The sequence below is a fragment of the Cryptomeria japonica genome, chromosome 6 (genome assembly GCF_030272615.1).
Source record: "Cryptomeria japonica chromosome 6, Sugi_1.0, whole genome shotgun sequence".
Taxonomy (NCBI): Eukaryota; Viridiplantae; Streptophyta; class Pinopsida; order Cupressales; family Cupressaceae; genus Cryptomeria; species Cryptomeria japonica.
This window is the reverse complement of record NC_081410.1, coordinates 623322837-623341763: the sequence shown is the minus strand read 5'-3', so window position 1 is coordinate 623341763 and position 18927 is coordinate 623322837. Positions and strand designations below refer to the sequence as shown.

Genomic DNA, 18927 nt, shown 5'->3' with positions numbered 1-18927 from the left:
CAAGTGTTTGACAATATTCCTTGAGCATTTAAATCAGAAATTTTCAATCAGATTTGGCAAGGGATATTACACATGTCAGATACTGTACGCACACATGCCCAGTAAACCTTGATTTCCAACCAAGCCAAATATTATATTATTTGATTTTTTCAAAATTTGATGTAAATCTTCTTAAATTTAATTTAAAAAAACTTCATTCATGAAATTTTTTTAAAAAAATTGGTATAAACAAAACCTACACCAAATGAGAAAGAGAAATGAAATGTTTTTCTATTTCACCAACCCATATTTTTGGGTTATCTTCCAATGCAACTCTACTATTTTTGCATATTGTAAATTGTTAAATCAACTTATAACTATTTATGTAGCAATTATGTGTCTATATTGCTTTTGAAGTAACGAAAAATCTCCTCTAATAACTTAGAAAACTGTGTTAAATATATGTTTGTGTTTTTTATGAATGTCATATCCAACAGTATCCATATTGGGGGTCTTCAAAAATGGTTGTATCCGTATCCAATACTGTATCCGTATCTGTGTCCATGCAACTTTGTTGGTGCTAGGTATTTTCTTTTGTTTGTCAATATTTACAATAGGAAAATGTGGTTGTTTGTCCTTAGTAGAAAAAGAGTTAGGTTGTTCCATAATCACTCTTCAGTCTAATAATGGGGGTGAACTTTGTTCCAATGAATTCACTGACTTTTGTGCCAAACATGGTATCAAACGTCAATTCACCACACTCTATACCCCTCAGCAAATTGGCGTAGTTGAGAGGAGGAACTGTACCATAGCAAAGATGGCTCGGTGTATGTTGGAGAATCGGAGTGTTCCAAAGAAGTTTTGGGCAAAGGCAAATTATGTTGTAGTATACCTTGTCAACAACTCTTTGACACGTGCAATGAAGGAGAAGACCCCAAAGGAAGCATGGTCTGGGAGGAAACCAAGGCTTGGGCACCTTAAGGTACGTTTGGATTCCAGATACCAAGAGAACCAAACTTGACTCCAAGAGTCTAAAACTGATAATCACAAGGGTACATTGACAATCATAAAGCCTCAAGCAGATTGATGTTGATATTGATTGTTTGACATTCAACAAGGATGTGGTGATTGATGAAGAAATTGAGCCTTTTCAACCATCTTCTGACATCAAGAGTTATGAAGATCAACCTTTGAAGTCTAAAGACTTAAGCATCCAGCTTCCATTAGCTAGACTTGAAAGGAGAGACTCTGATGATTCCAAACATGTGGCATCTCCTAGACATGTACCAATACCTATACAAATATTATTGGTATACCAAAACATCAAAATGTGAGTTTGGATTAATAAGGATATTATATCTAGGGCATAAAATTAGTGCCCAGGGGGTTAGCATGGATAATGAAAAGATTAAGGCGATCATGGATTGGCCTCTACCTAAGAATATAACACACTTAAGAGGGTTTTTTGGTTTTTGCAGCGATTACAGGAGGTTCATCAAAGGGTTTTCAATAGCTAGTTGCTTCATTGACAGATTTAACAAAGAAAGGAGCCTTCACTTGGAGTAATTCAACATAGAGAGCTTTTGATAAGCTCAAAGAGGTAATGAGTTCATGTCCTATTTCAGCTATTCTAGATTTCTCACTCCCGCAATTATCAAAAAATCACAATTATGATAGAGATTGCCAATAGTTTGCAATAAATATGGAACTCCTAAATAATATTCACTTACAAATCGTCCAAATGTTGCCTTGCATTGGGGTATAATCAAATCAAATAATAAGTCTATCAACTTACAATATTACCCGAACTGTGGATTACACAAGGTAACCGGGACTCCAACTTTAGGTCAACACTATAGAAATGGGTTAAATAATGACCACCACTTGGAACTTCCTCTTCACACCCACCTTGTTGCATTGTGATTGTTTCCAGGCCTCCAAATCTCTATGAACAAGGCGATCTAAAACCACACCCTCCTTGATTCAAACTGCCGCCTAGGAATCAAGCTCAATCTTGACAATGAACAATGTGGGAGTTATTTTAACTCAACGGTCAACTTCCTCAAAAATCGATAACACTACTTGAATATTGACTCACTGCTCTTGAATGCCCAAACCTAACCAATTAGCACGACTACAAGCCTTGAATAAGATTGCTAAATTGAGGTGAGGGTTTGCATCCTAACCTCAAATCAAAGACTAAAGGGTTTAGTCCTCATTAGCCTAATCACTTGGATTTCCAATTTTATAGTAAAGGAGAGATTGGAATCTACTATCATACCTTCCTTGGATTGGATCCATAGGACCCATTTTGGCGCTCAAATTTGAATTTTGATATATATATATATATATAGTGTTAACACTTTTGATGATCCAAAATGATGGTGTCAAGGTTGGCAAAGGAGAGGGGACATGACATGCTCTGAACTCAATGATGAGCTCAAATCAGCTCTAGGAATCTCCCAAAGCAATCTACAAAACAAATCCACAAATCTAGTGTTTCCATCAAGTATTTTTTATTCTCCATGTCATCCAATGAAAAGATAAGAGCATACTCAATTCAATTCAAGATGATACAAGATTTGCAATCTAGATCTCCAAAAAAGCTAACAAGAAGCAATCCCACAAGCTCCAATACCATGTAAGAGCTACTACGGGATGTTCTCATACCATGTAAAATTTGGCTATGGATTTAGCCACCCGGATCAAGGAGCTTCAACGAAAGCACAAAAAAAGCCTAAAATGAGAGTATAACTCTATTCTATCAAAAGATGAGACAATACTTAAATTAGAGTGGATTGGATTAGATTACTCAAACGAGAGCTACAAGTGGGTATATATAGGATACACCACCAAGAGATGTGAATGTATGACTAATGTGAGGTAAAGGAGATGTAGTCGCATGTGCAAACATCACCAAACTCAGAGTACAACTTATGTCATACAAATACAACCTACCTAAGGGGATACTGTTAAGTTTATATAAATTTTGTGATCAAGAGGATAGAAAGATAAAGATGTAATCTGGAATTTAAATTTGAACTGCAGTTGTGTGAATGAAGGAGGCACAACACTTATTAATTTTCAGTATTGTCCTCCTCCCCATCGTATGCATGTTATATATCTAAGTGAATGAGAGAGTACGTAGGGAAGAGATATGTCTTCCCACGTGGGAAGACACATCTCTCCCTACGTACCACTCAGCACATTAACAAACATATCGCGATTTGTTTAACCCAGCCCGTAAACATTAATGGGTGTAACCGATAATATTCCCAGCCCGATAACAATGACGGGTGTGACCAGTGGCACTCACCACAATTTGATATTTATTTATAATTTATAGTTAACGTGTATACTACTTATGTTAACATATATTTAATTCATGTATCGGAAATGGTACGACCAATGTTACAAGAATTAACACTCCCTCTTAACTAGGAGGACACATTTCATGTTAGATAAAACATCGCAATTCATCCATTGATTGTGAAGAGACGAGATATCACACCATAGTGATATTCAGAGATATGGTTCAACAATGAATATCAAGTCTCATGATACTCACCATAACTCATAGTTCTCAAGTAAGGTATGTGCACTGGAATCAAGTCACATGATGCCTACCATACTGATAATGATTCATGGCATGTCCACGAATATTATGTTCATAATATTCACCATGAATATCTCTATCATAATTATGGTTTCTTTAATGATATCGACCAACTGACATCTACCATAATGTCTTTAGAGATATATATGCTATCATGACATGTCCACATATCCATCAAGATAGATAAATTGATAATTGTAAAATCGTCACCTTACAATATCAATTTGAAACAAGTGTTCATTATTGAAAAGTCATCACCCTTCAATAATGTTCATAGAGGGCCCATGAAGTCATGGAGTCACACACATGACAAATAAAAGAGTTTACACATTAAACATCTTTAAATATATTAGTATATCAGAATAAATGAGACTCTATCTCAAAATTAAATAACATTTTCAACCATACCAAGTTTATCTCTAAAATGTTCAATCTTGATCCTGGAGAGAGGCTTGGTAAGAATGTCTGCAATCTGATCACCTGTACTAATATAATTCAGTCGGATCACATTCCTTTCCACCATATCTCAAACATAGTGATAAGGAATCTCAATGTGTTTAGACTTGTCATGAAATACTGGATTCGTTGAAAGCTTGATGCAACTCTGATTGTCACAATAGATGACAGTAGGATTTAAGGGCTGACCAAACAGTCCTGCAAGCAATTTCCGGAGCCATATTGCTTCTCTTGCTCCCATGGAGGCTGCAATGTATTTAGCTTTTGTAGAACTCTGAGCAACTGAAGACTGTTTTCTACATATCCATGAGAACATTCCTGATCCTAAACTGAAGCAACATCTTGATGTGCTTTTCCTGTCAACTACGCTTCTAGCCCAATCAGAATCAGTGAATAATGTAGGTCAAGGTCTACATGTTTATATTTCAAACCAAAACCAATAATTCCTCGAAGATATCTTAGAATATGCTTTGCAGCAACAAGATGTATTTCTCTAGGTTCACACATGAACTGACTTAGTGCATTGACAACATAACATTTATCAAGTCTTGTGTTTACCAAATACATCAGAGATTCAATAATCTGTCTGTAGAGGGTAGGATCTGCAAACTCTGATTCTGCAGCTGCTTCCTTTAGCTTGTGCAGATTTGTCTCCATAGGTGTGGTCATGGATCTACAATCCATCATTTCAAATCTCTTGAGTATATCAATGGTGTATTTTCCTTGATTAAGGATTATACCATCTGCATGCTGCCAAACTTCCAATCCAAGGAAGTAGTGAAGAATTCCTAAATCTTTCATATCAAACTCAAAGGCTAATTCTTTCTTACATCGAGAAATACAATTATCCTCTCTTATGATTAGTAGATCATCAAAATAAAGAATAAGAATTAATAATTCACCATTGATTACCTTGTAGTAGAGATTTGGATCTGCTTCATTCTTGGAAAAACCCTAATTCCAAGAGATAGTGATCAATTCTTTCATACCATGCTCTAGGGGCCTGTTTCAGTCCATATAGAGCTTTCTTTAATCTGCAAACATGTGATTCAGCCTTATGAATCACAAAACCTTTAGGTTGCTCCAAATAAACTTCTTCTTCAATCTTACCATTCAAAAAAGCAGTCTTAACATCCATTTGATGGACTTTCCATCATTTAGATGTTGCAATAGCCAAAACTGCTTGGACAGAAGCATATCTGGCAACAGGAGCAAATGTCTCTTCATAGTCAATACCTTCTTTCTGTGAGAAACCTCCGGCAACAAACCTTGCTTTGTGTTTCTCAATGCTGCCATCTGCTGCATGTTTGATTTTGAAGAGCCATTTAGAAGATACCACAGATTTGCTTTTAGGCCTAGACACAATATCCCAGACATCATTTTTCAGAATTGACTAATACTCTTCTAACATAGCATCTTTCCAAAATTGATGCTTCAGAGCATCTCCAACACAGGAAAGTTTTGAATCAATGATCTCACTCATCAAGGCAGTGTAACTGGAAAATAGGTTAGGTCTCTGACTTTCTCTGAAGGTCCCCTTTGGAGCAGCATAATTTTCAGCTTCTTGAAGCATCTTTTTAGCCCAAAGTGGTCTCTTCCTAGTTTTGGGATAATGTTCTTCTAAAGGTAAGTTTTGAACTTCATGCTCAGCGTTTTCAGGGGTCTCCCTCTGAATCTCAGGGGTGGAATCCTCATCCATGCTTGTAGGAAGATCTTGGTGTTCTAATTCATTAGAGCTTTTGGACCTCCTGAATGCTATGTCTTCTTCAAAGATGACATCTCTACTTAGTTCAATTTGCCTTTGACCAAGTATGTATACTTTGTAAGCCTTAGAGGTTTCATTGTACCCAACAAATACCCCTTTCTTTCCTGAAGGTTCTAACTTTGATCTCTTTTCTTTGGGGACATGAATATAGACTGGACACCCAAAGATCCAGAGATGACTTATGTCAGGTTTGTTTCCAGTAAAGGCTTCTTCAGGGGTTTTATTATCAAGAAGAGAATGAGGACATCTATTTTGAATGTACACAGCTGTCCTAGATGCTTCAGCCCAAAATGAGGTTTCTATATTTTGGTCAAACAACATAGCCCTAGCAACTTCTACTATAGTCCTATTCTTTCTTTCAGCTACCCCATTTTGTTGTGGGTTATAAGGTACAATTAACTCCCTCTTAATCCTAGCATTTATACAATAATCTTTAAACATATCAGAAGTGTATTCCCCCCCATTGTCTGTTCTTAAGGTTATGATTTTCTTACCTGTCATGTTTTCTGCAAGAGCTTTGAATTCCTTAAATTTAGAAAGGATTTCTTCAGACTCTTTGTACCTCAGAAAATATATCCAGGTCTTCCTAGAATAATCGTCTACAAATATTACATAATATAACAAAAAAAGAAAACCCTAAGGAGGGTACAAACATGGGTCCACATAAATCAGAATGAACTAATTCTAATACATTTTTGGATTTACTGTTGCTAGAATTGAAAGACCCTTTAGTATTCTTTTCCAAGGCACACCCCTTGCAAGCTCCTTCAGAATTTTGACTTAGCTTGGGTAAGCCAATCACCATCTTCTCTATCTTAGGTAGGGCATGGAAATGAAGGTGCCCTAATCTTCTATGCCAAAGTTCATTTGAATTTGGAGTTTCATGAATCAAGGCTTGAGGTGGAGTGGTGCAAAGTTTGTAGAGGCTCCCTTGTCTTACTCCAATGGTGTGGGCTTTCTTGATGGTGGAGTTCTTTGGCCAAGCAAGTACCTTTCCTTCCATAAAGGTTAATTTGTAACCCTTATCTTCAAGTGCAGAAACTGAGACAAGGTTTCTCTTTATACCAAGTACAAATAGAACTCCAGTCAGCTGAAGGGATATGCTTGACTTTAGGTTGATATTGCAGGTTCCTATTCCCATAACTGGATAATTTGAGTCATCACCAATTGTCACTTCTTCATTAGAATTTTCCACAAGTGTATCTAGGTGCTCACGAAATCCAGTGATGTGTCGAGATGCTCTGATGTCAATCACCCATTAGTTGGAACTGGAGGTGACTTGACTAGAGAGGGCTGAGTAAAAGACTAGTTTCTCGGAATCACTCCCTTTCTTAATTTCTACCATTGAAGCCTGTTGCTTGATCCTATCTGGACACTTCATTGCATAGTGTCCATATTGGTCACATCTGAAACATTGTACTTCAGAAATGTCTCTCTTCTTCTTTGAAGACCTCTTTCCATTTGAGTCGTTGTCCCTCTTTCTCTTAAAGTTCTTCTTCTTTCCTTTCTTGTGGGAATTAGAGTTTTGAACTTGAATGTCTTCATTACCATTGTTTTGTTTTATTCCTCTTGTGACAAGCCGAGATTCCTCTTGAATGCAATAGGTTTTCAATCTATCAAATTTAGGAAATTTAGAACGAGCATTGATTCCTTGAATGAATGATTCCCATGAGGTAGGAAGTCCATTTAGGGCCATCATAGCAAGTTCTTTGTTGTCTACTAGATGTCCAATAGTAGATAGTTAATCCCTAAGCTCAGTGATCCTCAAGAAATAGGATGTAACTGTCTCTCCTTTATTCATCTTTATATGATGTAGTTGATTCTTTAAGGTGAGAGCCCTGCTAGTGTTGTTGATTTCATAAGTGTCAGCTAGGGCTTTGAACATCTGAAAAGCTGTCTCATATTTACAGATAACTAGCAAAATGTGGTCTCTCATTAAATCCACAATTATCTTAAGAGCCTTCTCACTGTCCTTGCTCCACTGAATTTTCTCTGTATCATCAGAGGGTTCAGGAATTTCACTTTTGACATGGGAGTCGATTTTATTTTCTTTCAAAACAAGCATGATCCTGAATTTCCAAGATACAAAATTTGATGCTCCATCTAATCGATCTTCAAACCTAACTCCGGTTGCCATTAGGATTATAGGAATGTGATCTACTAAGGGCCGGGTGAAAGTCTATAAGATCGTTACAGAATTTAATTTGATCTTCCTTAACTTGGCTCTGATACCATGTTAAGTTTATATAAATTCTATGATCAAGAGGATAGAAAAGATAAAGATGTAATCTGGAATTTAAATTTGAACTGCAGTTGTGTGAATGAAGGAGGCACAACACTTATTAATTTTCAGTATTGTCCTCCTCCCCATCGTATGCATGTTATATATCTAAGTGAATGAGAGGGTACGTAGGGAAGAGATATGTCTTCCCACGTGGGAAGACACATCTCTCCCTACGTACCACTCAGCACATTAACAAACATATCGCGATTTGTTTAACCCAGCCTGTAAACATTAATGGGTGTAACCGATAATATTCCCAGCCCGATAACAATGACGGGGTGTGACCGATGGCACTCACCACAATTTGATACTTATTTATAATTTATAGTTAACGTGTATACTACTTATGTTAACATATATTTAATTCATGTATCGGAAATGGTACGACCGATGTTACAAGAATTAACAGATACCTATTGAAGCAAGCTTATCATATCCTAGGTGCATAATATGCAATAAAATAATTAAACTAAATGCAAGAATAAAATAATGCACCAACAATTTTTTTGTCAAGTTAGTCACACAAAAAATTGTGATTCAATCAATTTGAATTTTGATTATATTGTTTGTGCCAAGAGTTTTCATTGAAAAATTGTCAGGCAACCCCCGCTTCCAAAGAAATTGCATTTTTTTGTGATTTATGCTACCACGTTGTGGAGCCTAGTCTCAAGGTAGGAGACAATGACTATCCCTAAGAAAAGAGCAGATGCAAGGGCGAGCCAAAAAGACCAAACCACTAAGATATGGGTCATTTACCATCTTAGAAGCAACTGGGGAAAGCAATCAAGTTGGACCTGCCTCCTTTCATGAAACTCTATTCACTAATTGTTTGTGAGTAACTCCAATTAGATGAACTATCCATGTTAGGTGAAGAAGAAGATCTGGTGCTACCTTCATTGGAAAACTTGGTCTACGACAAACAAGCAAACTTCCTAAGTATGTGGTACTTACAATGAAAACAAAGAGATAACAAGAGGGGAGTCCAAGAAGGTGGATACAATGTTTCCTCATTTCATGTCTCTAGGAACAAAGGCCACTTTATGAGGGAGGAATGATCAAAAAAGGATCATGGTGAACTAAAGAACAAGAAATGATGTTTTCTTCAAAATTCAAAAATGTGCAAGTACCCATTGTTTTATGTCAAGAATTTACAGCTTGGAAAAAGCAACGAAAATGTTGAGCTGAAATGCCAAATGCACAACTACCTAGCATATTTGTAGTACAGAAAGCAGCCAAAATGTCATGGCACGAGCAGCAATTGGGGAACCTAAAGTTCTAAACATGAATAACTTTTGACACTTCACTTCCACTCTTGGAGGCTTCCAGTGCATAAGAAGACCATGCTATGACTAGAAAAGGGAAGTGAGAAGTACATTGAAGCTTCCCAGAAGTCAAGAGAAGTATAACATACCATTGTTAAGCACCAAAACACAGTTACAGTTCATAGCGAAGCAAACAAAGGATTGAAACAGCCTTTGTAGTCATATTTCCTCCTTTGGTACTGTTTACAAGTAATATATAGTAGGTGGAAGTGGTATTGGTACCTTCCAAGCTGGGTTTTCTCCTCCGAATTGGGGGTTTCTCAGGTGAAAAATTGTAGCGACAAGTGTGTTTATGTTTTGCATTAATTTCCAACTTGTGCGACCAGAGTTCAACTTCCCAAAGTTTAAAGAACAGTTCTAAGAAAGAGCATAACAATAATTTTGTAATTCGCTATTCACAAAACAAAGTTTTTAGGCAAGTACAGATCAATTATTGTAACCATTTTTTTTATAGAAATGACGGGGGATTATAGAGAGCCCCACAAAGAACTGCAAGCCACAGTTGGGATCTTCTAAGATGACCATATACAGGTTCCCTAAGTTTCTGATGTTTCTGAGGAAGGAAGCTCAGCATTTCATATGAAAGAGTGGTTGTGCTATCACACAGTGAAAATGGTTCAGATAGACAATAACAGAAGATGTAGAGAGAACAACACACATGCTAGAAAAACAAGTGATGCATTGCATTTAAAAGCAGACAGGCGTCTCGTTTGTGAAATTAGGGACTGCTGCAAATATTCAAACACAATAAAGCATCTTCTGTTACCATCATTTAGAGAATGAAATATATATTTGTATTTTTAATATAATATTTTGTTAACTTAATTGCCTAAAATTTAAAAAACACTAAAATAACCTTATAAACTTAAATAATGCTAAAACTTAAAACTTCATGATGCTCCCTTACATGGCAAGAAAACTATGACAGCATGAACAATGCACATTTTGTCCCATCCAAGGATTAGCACCTATTAAAATAATATTATATCTATTCTATAATGGTCATCTTCTATTCTTAGTGGTCATCTTAGTTGTCGAATTATTTAGCTATTTAGTTTTTTAGTCGACTTATTTAGTTTGTTTAGTCTTTGAAGTGTAACTATTGCTTCTTTTATAAGAACGCTTACTTTGCTTTTTAGTTTTAAGTTTTTTAGCTTTATTTAGCATTTAAAGCTTTAGTTTAATGGTTCGTTCTTTTTAAAACACCGTCTTGTAATTCCTTTATATATGCTTGTATATTCGTTATTAATTCATCTGAATATTTTGAACAATCAATTTTTCATGGTATCAAAGCAAGGTTGATGAGAACTTTTTAGGATCTGGCAAATTTTTTAATAAAAATTCGAGGCCTTCTACCTAGATTGTTTTTCCAAACAAAATTTGATCTCTGGAGTTTTTTTTGGGGAATTTTATCAAATTTCTTTGCAGGGTTCGTGGTCAAGTTTTTTTTTCTGCAAGCATTTTGTGCATGTTCGTGGGTGATTTATTTTACATGGGTTCAGATTTTTTTTATTCCCACCTAGGGATAGATGGAAATTTTCAAGGGCCTGCTAGTTTCTGAAATTTGCGGATTTTTCTTGCGAGTCGCGGTGTTTTTGTTGTCTGCTTCTACAAAATTGCGGGCTTGACTTGGTTCATAGGAGTTTCACAGGGTTATTTTTTTGTTGGTTTCACATTTTTTATATTAAAAAAAAACAATCATGACGCGATTTCTAGGTGGATTTTCTGCTACCTGCGCGCAATTTTTTGTGTATTTCTTCCGCGATTTTTCTTTGTGATTTTTTTTCGCAGCAGTCGTGTTTTGTGGGGGCTCTATCCACGATTCATTTCAAGATTTCTACCCTTGCAAGTGCACGATTTTTCCGGCGGCACTAAATCTCCGTGGTTTTTTTTTGGCTGCAATTCTTTGTGGGTTTTTGGCAGCAATTTCGGACCTCAATTTTTTTCGGCAACTTGCAACGGTGACGGCTAGGGTTTATGCAGGTTCAGCAGTGATTTTTTAACAAAATAAATCGTGTTATTTTCTAATTTCCTGGGTTTGATTTGCAGAAATTTTTTGTTTTCTAGGTTTTCCAGAATTCCAAGTATTGGGATTCATGCCAAAACAGTTTTTTTTACTGACATATTTTTTCTACAGATTATTATTTTTCTAAATTTTATTCAAAAAAATTCCAGGTTTTATAATTGCACGAAATTATAATTTCTGGGTTTTTTCAGCAAACCTCGAAATTTGTGCATTGGGATTCATGCTTCGAATTCCGCTCTAAGATTTCAAATACTTTTTGCAACTGCTTCTATTCTGATTTTTAATCAAATTCTTTTGTCTCGTACTTTCACTAGGCTGACCTCGTTCAACCTCAGTTTCCATGATGGCATCTTTGACCAACATCATGTTGGAACACAGTCAGAAGTTCAACAGCTGCAACAACACTTGGAGACAACACATGCTGAAACCATTTTAATATTGTTGCCTTGATCAAATTGATTTGGGCAAGGCCTCTCGTCCTACAGGTCCCAAGGTTTTCACGATTTTTCCTGAAAAATTGTCTATCGGTTTTTTATTTTTTCCACAAAAATCATGGGAGGGTTTTGCTTGATTTTTTCCTCAAAAATCAAGCTTTTGTCACATGATGTCTAGTGTTTTGCCGCGCGACATTTCTAGGTTTTCACATTTTTTTTTCTCAAAAATTGTTTGTAGGGTTTATAATTTTTCCTTCATCTCTAATTCGCGAAGTTCGCGTGTGATTTTGGTTATCTAGGTTTTACTGTTTTTTCCTCAAAAACGATGATTTGTAACCTCAGGCCTATAGGTTTTTACGATTTTTTCCTCAAAAATTGTTTGTTGATTTTTTCAATTTTTTCCTCAAAATCATCTATAATACGCAAAGTTCCCGTGGGATTTTGTAATCCGCGAAGTTCTCAAGGTTTGACAGTTTTTTCCACAAAAATTGTGCTTTGTTGCAATCAATTTTGGATCGCACTGCTAGGGTGAACATCTACAACCGTGGCATCTTGCAGTCTGTTTTGGAGTTGCTAAAGCAAACAATGCTAAATACTCTTTTGCAAAAGGGTTTGCTGATTTTTCCTCAAAATCATGGTTTCAGGCTTCAGTAATTCGTGTGTGCCAGATCTCTAATTCGCATGTGAGGACTACATCAACTTGGATAGCTTTTGGTACTCTTGGTCATTTCCATTTTGTAAATCCTGGGAGGGTCTTTGTAACAGCAAAGTGTTCTTTGCATTTGTGATCATAAGACCTACAGTGTCTTCTGTAGGATATTGAGTACGATGACCATTAGGGAAGGTATTAAAATAATATTATATCTATTCTATAATAGTCATCTTCTATTCTTAGCAAGGTTGCATGGGTACGGGGGTTCTTGGAGACGTCGGTACTGGTACTGGTACGGCTATTTTTTCAAAATAGGAGACGTGGGTACTTGGAGACGCCAAATTTTTTAATTTATAGAAAATCTGAAAATCTGATGACATTGGACTTTCAAAACAAGAAATAACATCAAGTATTAACTATTAACTATGAAGTTTAGGATCAAAATGCCATACAATCATTGTGTCATAGTTTCAAACTGATTAGTGATACTGATTACATATTGAAGATAGCTTGATAAACAACAAGCTGATACGCAAACCAAAAACTGAAGCAAAAATCAGAAATTTTATATTTATAATCTACTCTTCTTCGCCATGATCATCCATATCAAGGTCATCAGCTATGAGGCTCTCCAAATAGTCATCACTCTCGAATTCGGGTTCCTCTGATGGTAGAATAACAGGGGGTAAATCAGCTAGTCCATCTGCTTCAACCACTTCATCTACAATGGCTGCAACGTCTCCATCAGGTGAAATTTGATCCCATTTTGCCGAAGGACCCTCATTGTATCCAGGATCTATACGAGAGAGAAGACGAAGTAAGCTATGAATGTACACCAGGTTCTCTGCTTTCTTTGATCCTAATCGGTTCCTCTTCAGTGAATGAATGAACCCATAAGTGCTCCAATTTCTCTCACAAGATGAAGAGCTAGCCACTTGTGAGAGTAATCGTATTGCAAATGATTGCAATTCAAGGGCTTCACTTCCATGATTCCACCACCACTCTATAGGGTCTTTCTTTACTTTCATATCATATATAGCTTCCACAGAAGCAAAATCACCTTGCCCACGTGAAAACTTATTCCATTGAGTCCTCATAACTGAAGCTTCCTCACCTCGGCCATAAATCTTTTTAACCGCAGCCCAAAAGCCCTTCATTACCTCTCTATCCTGATGTGGAGCTCTCTTTTTGGTCACTTCTATATCATACCATTTAGGATTAAGGGCATAGGCAGCACAATGAAGAGGTGTGTTAAGTTTGTTCCACCTTCCATGTAACTTTTCTTCTATCAAAGGATATAGAGAAATATCTTTTGCATCAATTATCTTCTTTACTCTTTCACACATGGAATCTATTGCTTCATAAACCTCTCCCAAACATGCCTTATCTGAATCTGCAAATTTGATCACTTCACATATGGGCTTAATAAAGTCCACAACAAACTTAACATCAACCCAAAAATGCTCATCAAGGACCATAGCTCTCACCTCAACTGCAATATCTGATGTAGATTGTTTCCAAGCTGCCCATGCATCACTAACAACCGTGGAACACAAAGCTCCTTTGACTTCACAAAGGCGGTCAAGAAGAATGAAGTAAGAAGCAAAACGTGTGTCAGCAGGTTTGAGAAGTTCCACTTTGGCAAATTTACGATAAATGGCTTGTGTGTGGTGATGGTTACATATGAACATTTGTATCTTTCTGCCCTTCTCTATGAGATCTAAAATCCATTGGAACTTGTCAATATCCTTGAGAGCATTATTTAATGAATGCACACAACATGGTGTCCAAAATATCTGTCTGTACCTCTTTTGCACCAACATGCCTACTGCTTTACAAACAGGGGCAGCATCAGTAACAACTTGGACTACATGTGATGCCCCCACCTCCTCAATGCTATCACATAGTTGGCTATGAAGAAATTCTGCATTTTTTTCTTGCCCTGAACAATCTATTGCCTTCAAAAAATAAGGCCCTTTGCTACATGTTACCATGATATTAAGTAGTGGACGATTTCTAGCATCTGTCCACCCATCCATCACAATACTACATCCTTCTTGAGCCCACACTCTTTTCAATGGTGCAGTTTGTTCCTCTAATCGACTTTTTTCTTTATCAACAAGAGTAGTGCGAAACTTCTCATACCCAGGTGGTTTATAGCCTGCTGGTTCATTATTGATAGCACGAACCATCTCTTCATAGAATGGAGAGCGAGCCACATTGAATGATATTCCATTTGCATAAAAGAATCGTCCAATGGCTGCATCAACTGCTTCGCGTCCTTGCACATCAAACAATCTTCCAATGGGGTTTGCGCTGCCAATGTGTGGTCTTTTGGGAGCCGATTCAATTGCTAAACCTCTAGAAGTCACATCCACCTCTGACTCTATATCATGACTGTAAGGTGTAGTAGCTGCCCCTGTTGTTGAAGCATGAGAGCTTCACATAACAACTTTCCCATCAGCCCTTTCCTGTTTTCTCACAGCATCATATCTTTCACACTCATTTGGACAACCTTCAACACCATTACATGGCAAGTGGAGGAAATGAGCCTTCACCCTCGTGTAGGTGCCTTTCCATCCCAAATTACAAAGTTTGCATTTGATAGTGGCTGTTCCACCTGATCCTTTTGGCCCCGGAACACGATCAACATACTTCCATAGTGGGTACAACCCTTGTCTTCCTCCACCTGACATTTTGAATGATGAATCTGAATAAAAAATAAAAAATAAAAATGTTAAAAACAAAAAAATAGCTGATGGACTACCTGATTTACCTGGTACCCCTGTTATTCTACCCAAAACGTGTATTTGCAGGTTTGAGTATATATTTTTTTTAGTAATTTTAAATTTACCAGAAATTATTTGTGTTTGCATTGCATTTGTGGATAGAATTATTCTATTTCTCAGTGTATTTGGATGGTTGCTTAACAGTTTTGTTTGTACATTCTTCATTGACATATAGATGTTGTATTGTATGTTTGTCACAGTGTTATTGATCTCTGGACATTTGACAATTGAATCTACATTTAAGAGATGCAGTGCATTTCTGCTTGAATTGTTCTATTTCTGAGTGTATTTGGATGGTTGCTTAACAACTCTGGAGATTTTGCATGAACTAATTTTTTTAGTACTTTATAGTAATTTTGAGTATATAATTTTTTTAGTAATTTTAAATTTACTAATTTAACAGTAATTTCTGGTAAAAAATTTTTACTCAAAATTAAATTAGAAGTATAACTGTATACACTATACTGTCTTATTTTATCACAATTTAATAAATTGTGATAAAATAAGATAGTATAGTGTATACACTATACAGTTATACTTCTAATTTAATTCACGGTATATAATTTTATAAACTATGAAATCTGAATGTATCGAACATTCACAGTTAAAACTTAATAATAAATATACTGTGAATCGTATGTATATTATTTAAATTTATAAACTATAAAGTATATACTATATACTAAAACCTGAAATTAAAAAAATGGTGAAAACCTATAAAATTCGCTAGCTGAAATGAAATGCGAAATTAAAAAAATTTAAAAACCTGCAACTCGCGTCAAAGCCTCCTGCAAATCGTAAAACTAGTGTTCGCAGCTTCGCGCGACACAACTCGGCTGCAACTCGTGTTCGCGCGACGCAATCTATGTTCGTGTTGGGGTTTTTTTAACTTTTTGGCCGCCGTAAGTAGTTGTGACGTTGCGGTTTTAGGGTTTTTTTAACTTTTATCATGCGGTTTTTTTTTTGGTTTTTTTTTTTTCGGCACGGATACGCTAGGAGACGCCCTGCCGACTCCCACCCACGTCTCCTGTAACTGGAGACGTATCCACTGGCACCTCCGGCACGGGATACGCGAACCAGTCTCCGGTGCGGGTCTCCAAGGGTCAAGGGTACGTTTCCCTGCAACCTTGATTCTTAGTGGTCATCTTAGTTGTCGACTTATTTAGCTATTTAGCTTTTTAGTCGACTTATTTAGCTATTTAGCTTTTTAGTCGACTTATTTAGTTTGTTTAGTCTTTGAAGTGTAACTATTGCTTCTTTTATAAGAACGCATGGTTTGCTTTTTATTTTTAAGCTTTTTAGCTTTATTTAGCATTTTAAGCTTTTTTAAGCTTTAGTTTAACAGTTCATTCTTTTTAGAACAAGACACCGTCTTGTAATTCCTTTATATATGCTTGTATATTCATTATTAATTCATCCGATTATTTTGAGCAATCAATTTTTCAGTACCCATCTATGCTGTCTAAATTTCATCCATGCAAAAAAGCCAATGGTATGCAAAGGCCAATTGGGAGGAAGGGATGAGAACTCGGTCTTAAGGAATTGATTGTGCCATGCTCTAGTTCATGCATAGTATTGGCAATCACCCACGAAGCATACTTTATGCTCTCCAGCTGCCGTAGATAATAGTTGAGGAAGCCACTTGTTCATGGATATTGACACTGACAAGAACAGAAAAGATCAGAAAGCTCCATGCTGGAAATGTACAATTTTTTAAAGTAGAAACAGATTTCCCATCTGCAATGGTCGTTCATGTTGCAGATGGGTTGCAGGTCTTAGAAACATGAGATGTTGCTATTCTGTTGCATTTATTGGTACTGAGACAGAACGTCATTAGCAAAAAGGGCTTCAATCTTCAGTGAGAACAAATCTGACAAGTAAAAGCTCATCTTCAAGAACACGGGATCAGTAGAAGCAATAATGTGCAGTAAATACCCAGTTAAATACTGATTCTTGTTCTGCATCAGCACCCTAGTTGTCCTAAATCCTCATCCTCAAAGTGCTCCAATTTCACAGACGGATGAAAATGTAGTTTACCTCAAAGAATAATAGACCTAGGTAGACATTAATTTAACAAAGCTCCATGTTGTACCAAGAATTGAACGGATACTTGAAAATCTCCGGAACATAAGAATTGAAAGGGGGATAGTTAGGTCTGGAAATACTGAAGTGAACTTATTAAGGAAACAGCAGAATTTTGAAATTAGAAGGAAATGGTATTGAAAATGTCAGAAATGTCTGGTAACTATTGGATCTTTATCAGACTCGTACAAACCCTTGGAAACAGTGTCGAAAGTGTAATTAATAATATGAAAAGTTGAGTTCCAATACCGGAAACTTAAAGAAAACTCCTAGGAAATGGCCAGAAATTGCTCCAAGTGTTTCCAGAATAACTTATCAACGCAATTGGAAGTCCGACGAAATGTTTTGGTAATTCTGAAAAGGTTTTAAAGCTTATCAGAAATGATTCTCCAAATTCAGAGGTAAATTGGCAGCGGGCCATAAAGACTTCAAATACAATGAATGCAGTTGTAAGCCATAAATGTTAATTGCTCATGGTGCAGTGGTTCACTAGCGATTTGCCAACAAATGATGAAAATGAATGTAGTGTAACCTGGATGAAGAAGATGTGCGATGCATTTGTTTAGAAATTTAAACCATGTGCCTCAGCGGCTTGAAATCATTTAGTGGCATTTCATACTACCCTCCAGAGTTTCAACCTGATTGGTTCTGGTCTTTAGACATATATCCATATACAATACAGTTTTCAAATCACTGGTAAGACAGCATAAGTAGCATACATGATAACCTTCAGACCTACCATCTAAGCCTAAAAATGAAATTGAATTAAAATATTACAAGAGACAAGTATTCCAACAAAATGAAATCGAAGTAAAGTCCCGTTACAAGAGAGAAAACACAAATAGTTGCATACCCTTCTGAGGCCAAAAATGAGGCGCTCCTCTTCAGTCATAAGTTTCTTCCTCAGTTTTTTCGCTCTGCGGATTTCTCTGAGAGTTCTCCCAGTTTCTCTCCTCATTCTCTTCTCTACTCTGCTCCTTATGCCCGACATGCTTCGACATCCTCCATTGCCAAATGTAAATGGAAAACAAAACCTGGTGTATTTAGCTTCCACGGATCCCAAAACATTGCAGTCTAGTCCTCTTCCATGTAATTCATACCTAATTTCAAAAACCAATAAAAGAAATTAAACAGGGTTTTTACAGGGTTTAAGGACTTTTTCTTTTTAGATGGGGCATTTTTTAACCTGTGTTGCGAAGAGAAGAATGATGAAGAAGAAGAAATAGTGGAGAGGAGGGCATATGATTGTTGTACAGCTCTGTAAATTGAATCCCTCCTTAGAGCTGCCAATGCCATCTTAGTTTTTTTTTCTTCACAAATTATTTCAATTTGTTTCTCGTGATATTTGTCTGCAAGGGAGAATTCATGGTCTGAATGCACCTTCAAGCCTTCCTTATTTCTGATGAACGCTACCCCAAACCACGAGACGGACACTCTCTAAGTCCACACCGTAATTCCCAGTAAACCTGTCTATAAATTTCTGGTCTGCATTCGATGTCTTTGACAGTAAACGTGCTTAATA

At 36.6% G+C, this 18927-nt stretch overlaps 1 protein-coding gene across 3 annotated transcripts in view; it reads right to left on the bottom strand.

Moving 5' to 3' along the window:
* The window catches only part of LOC131048625 (CRM-domain containing factor CFM9, mitochondrial), a 30229-nt gene extending 11302 nt beyond the window's left edge, over positions 1-18927 (bottom strand). For 2 of the 3 annotated variants that reach the window (XM_057982659.2, XM_057982661.2), the window contains exons 1-2: positions 18592-18927; positions 18259-18505 (exon numbers count right to left, since the gene is read on the bottom strand). In XM_057982659.2, the coding sequence (XP_057838642.2) occupies positions 18259-18505; positions 18592-18701 (357 nt within the window). In that variant the 5' untranslated portion in view covers positions 18702-18927. The remainder of the gene's footprint in view (positions 1-18258; positions 18506-18591) is intronic. The other variant, XM_057982660.2, reaches the window with a different exon arrangement.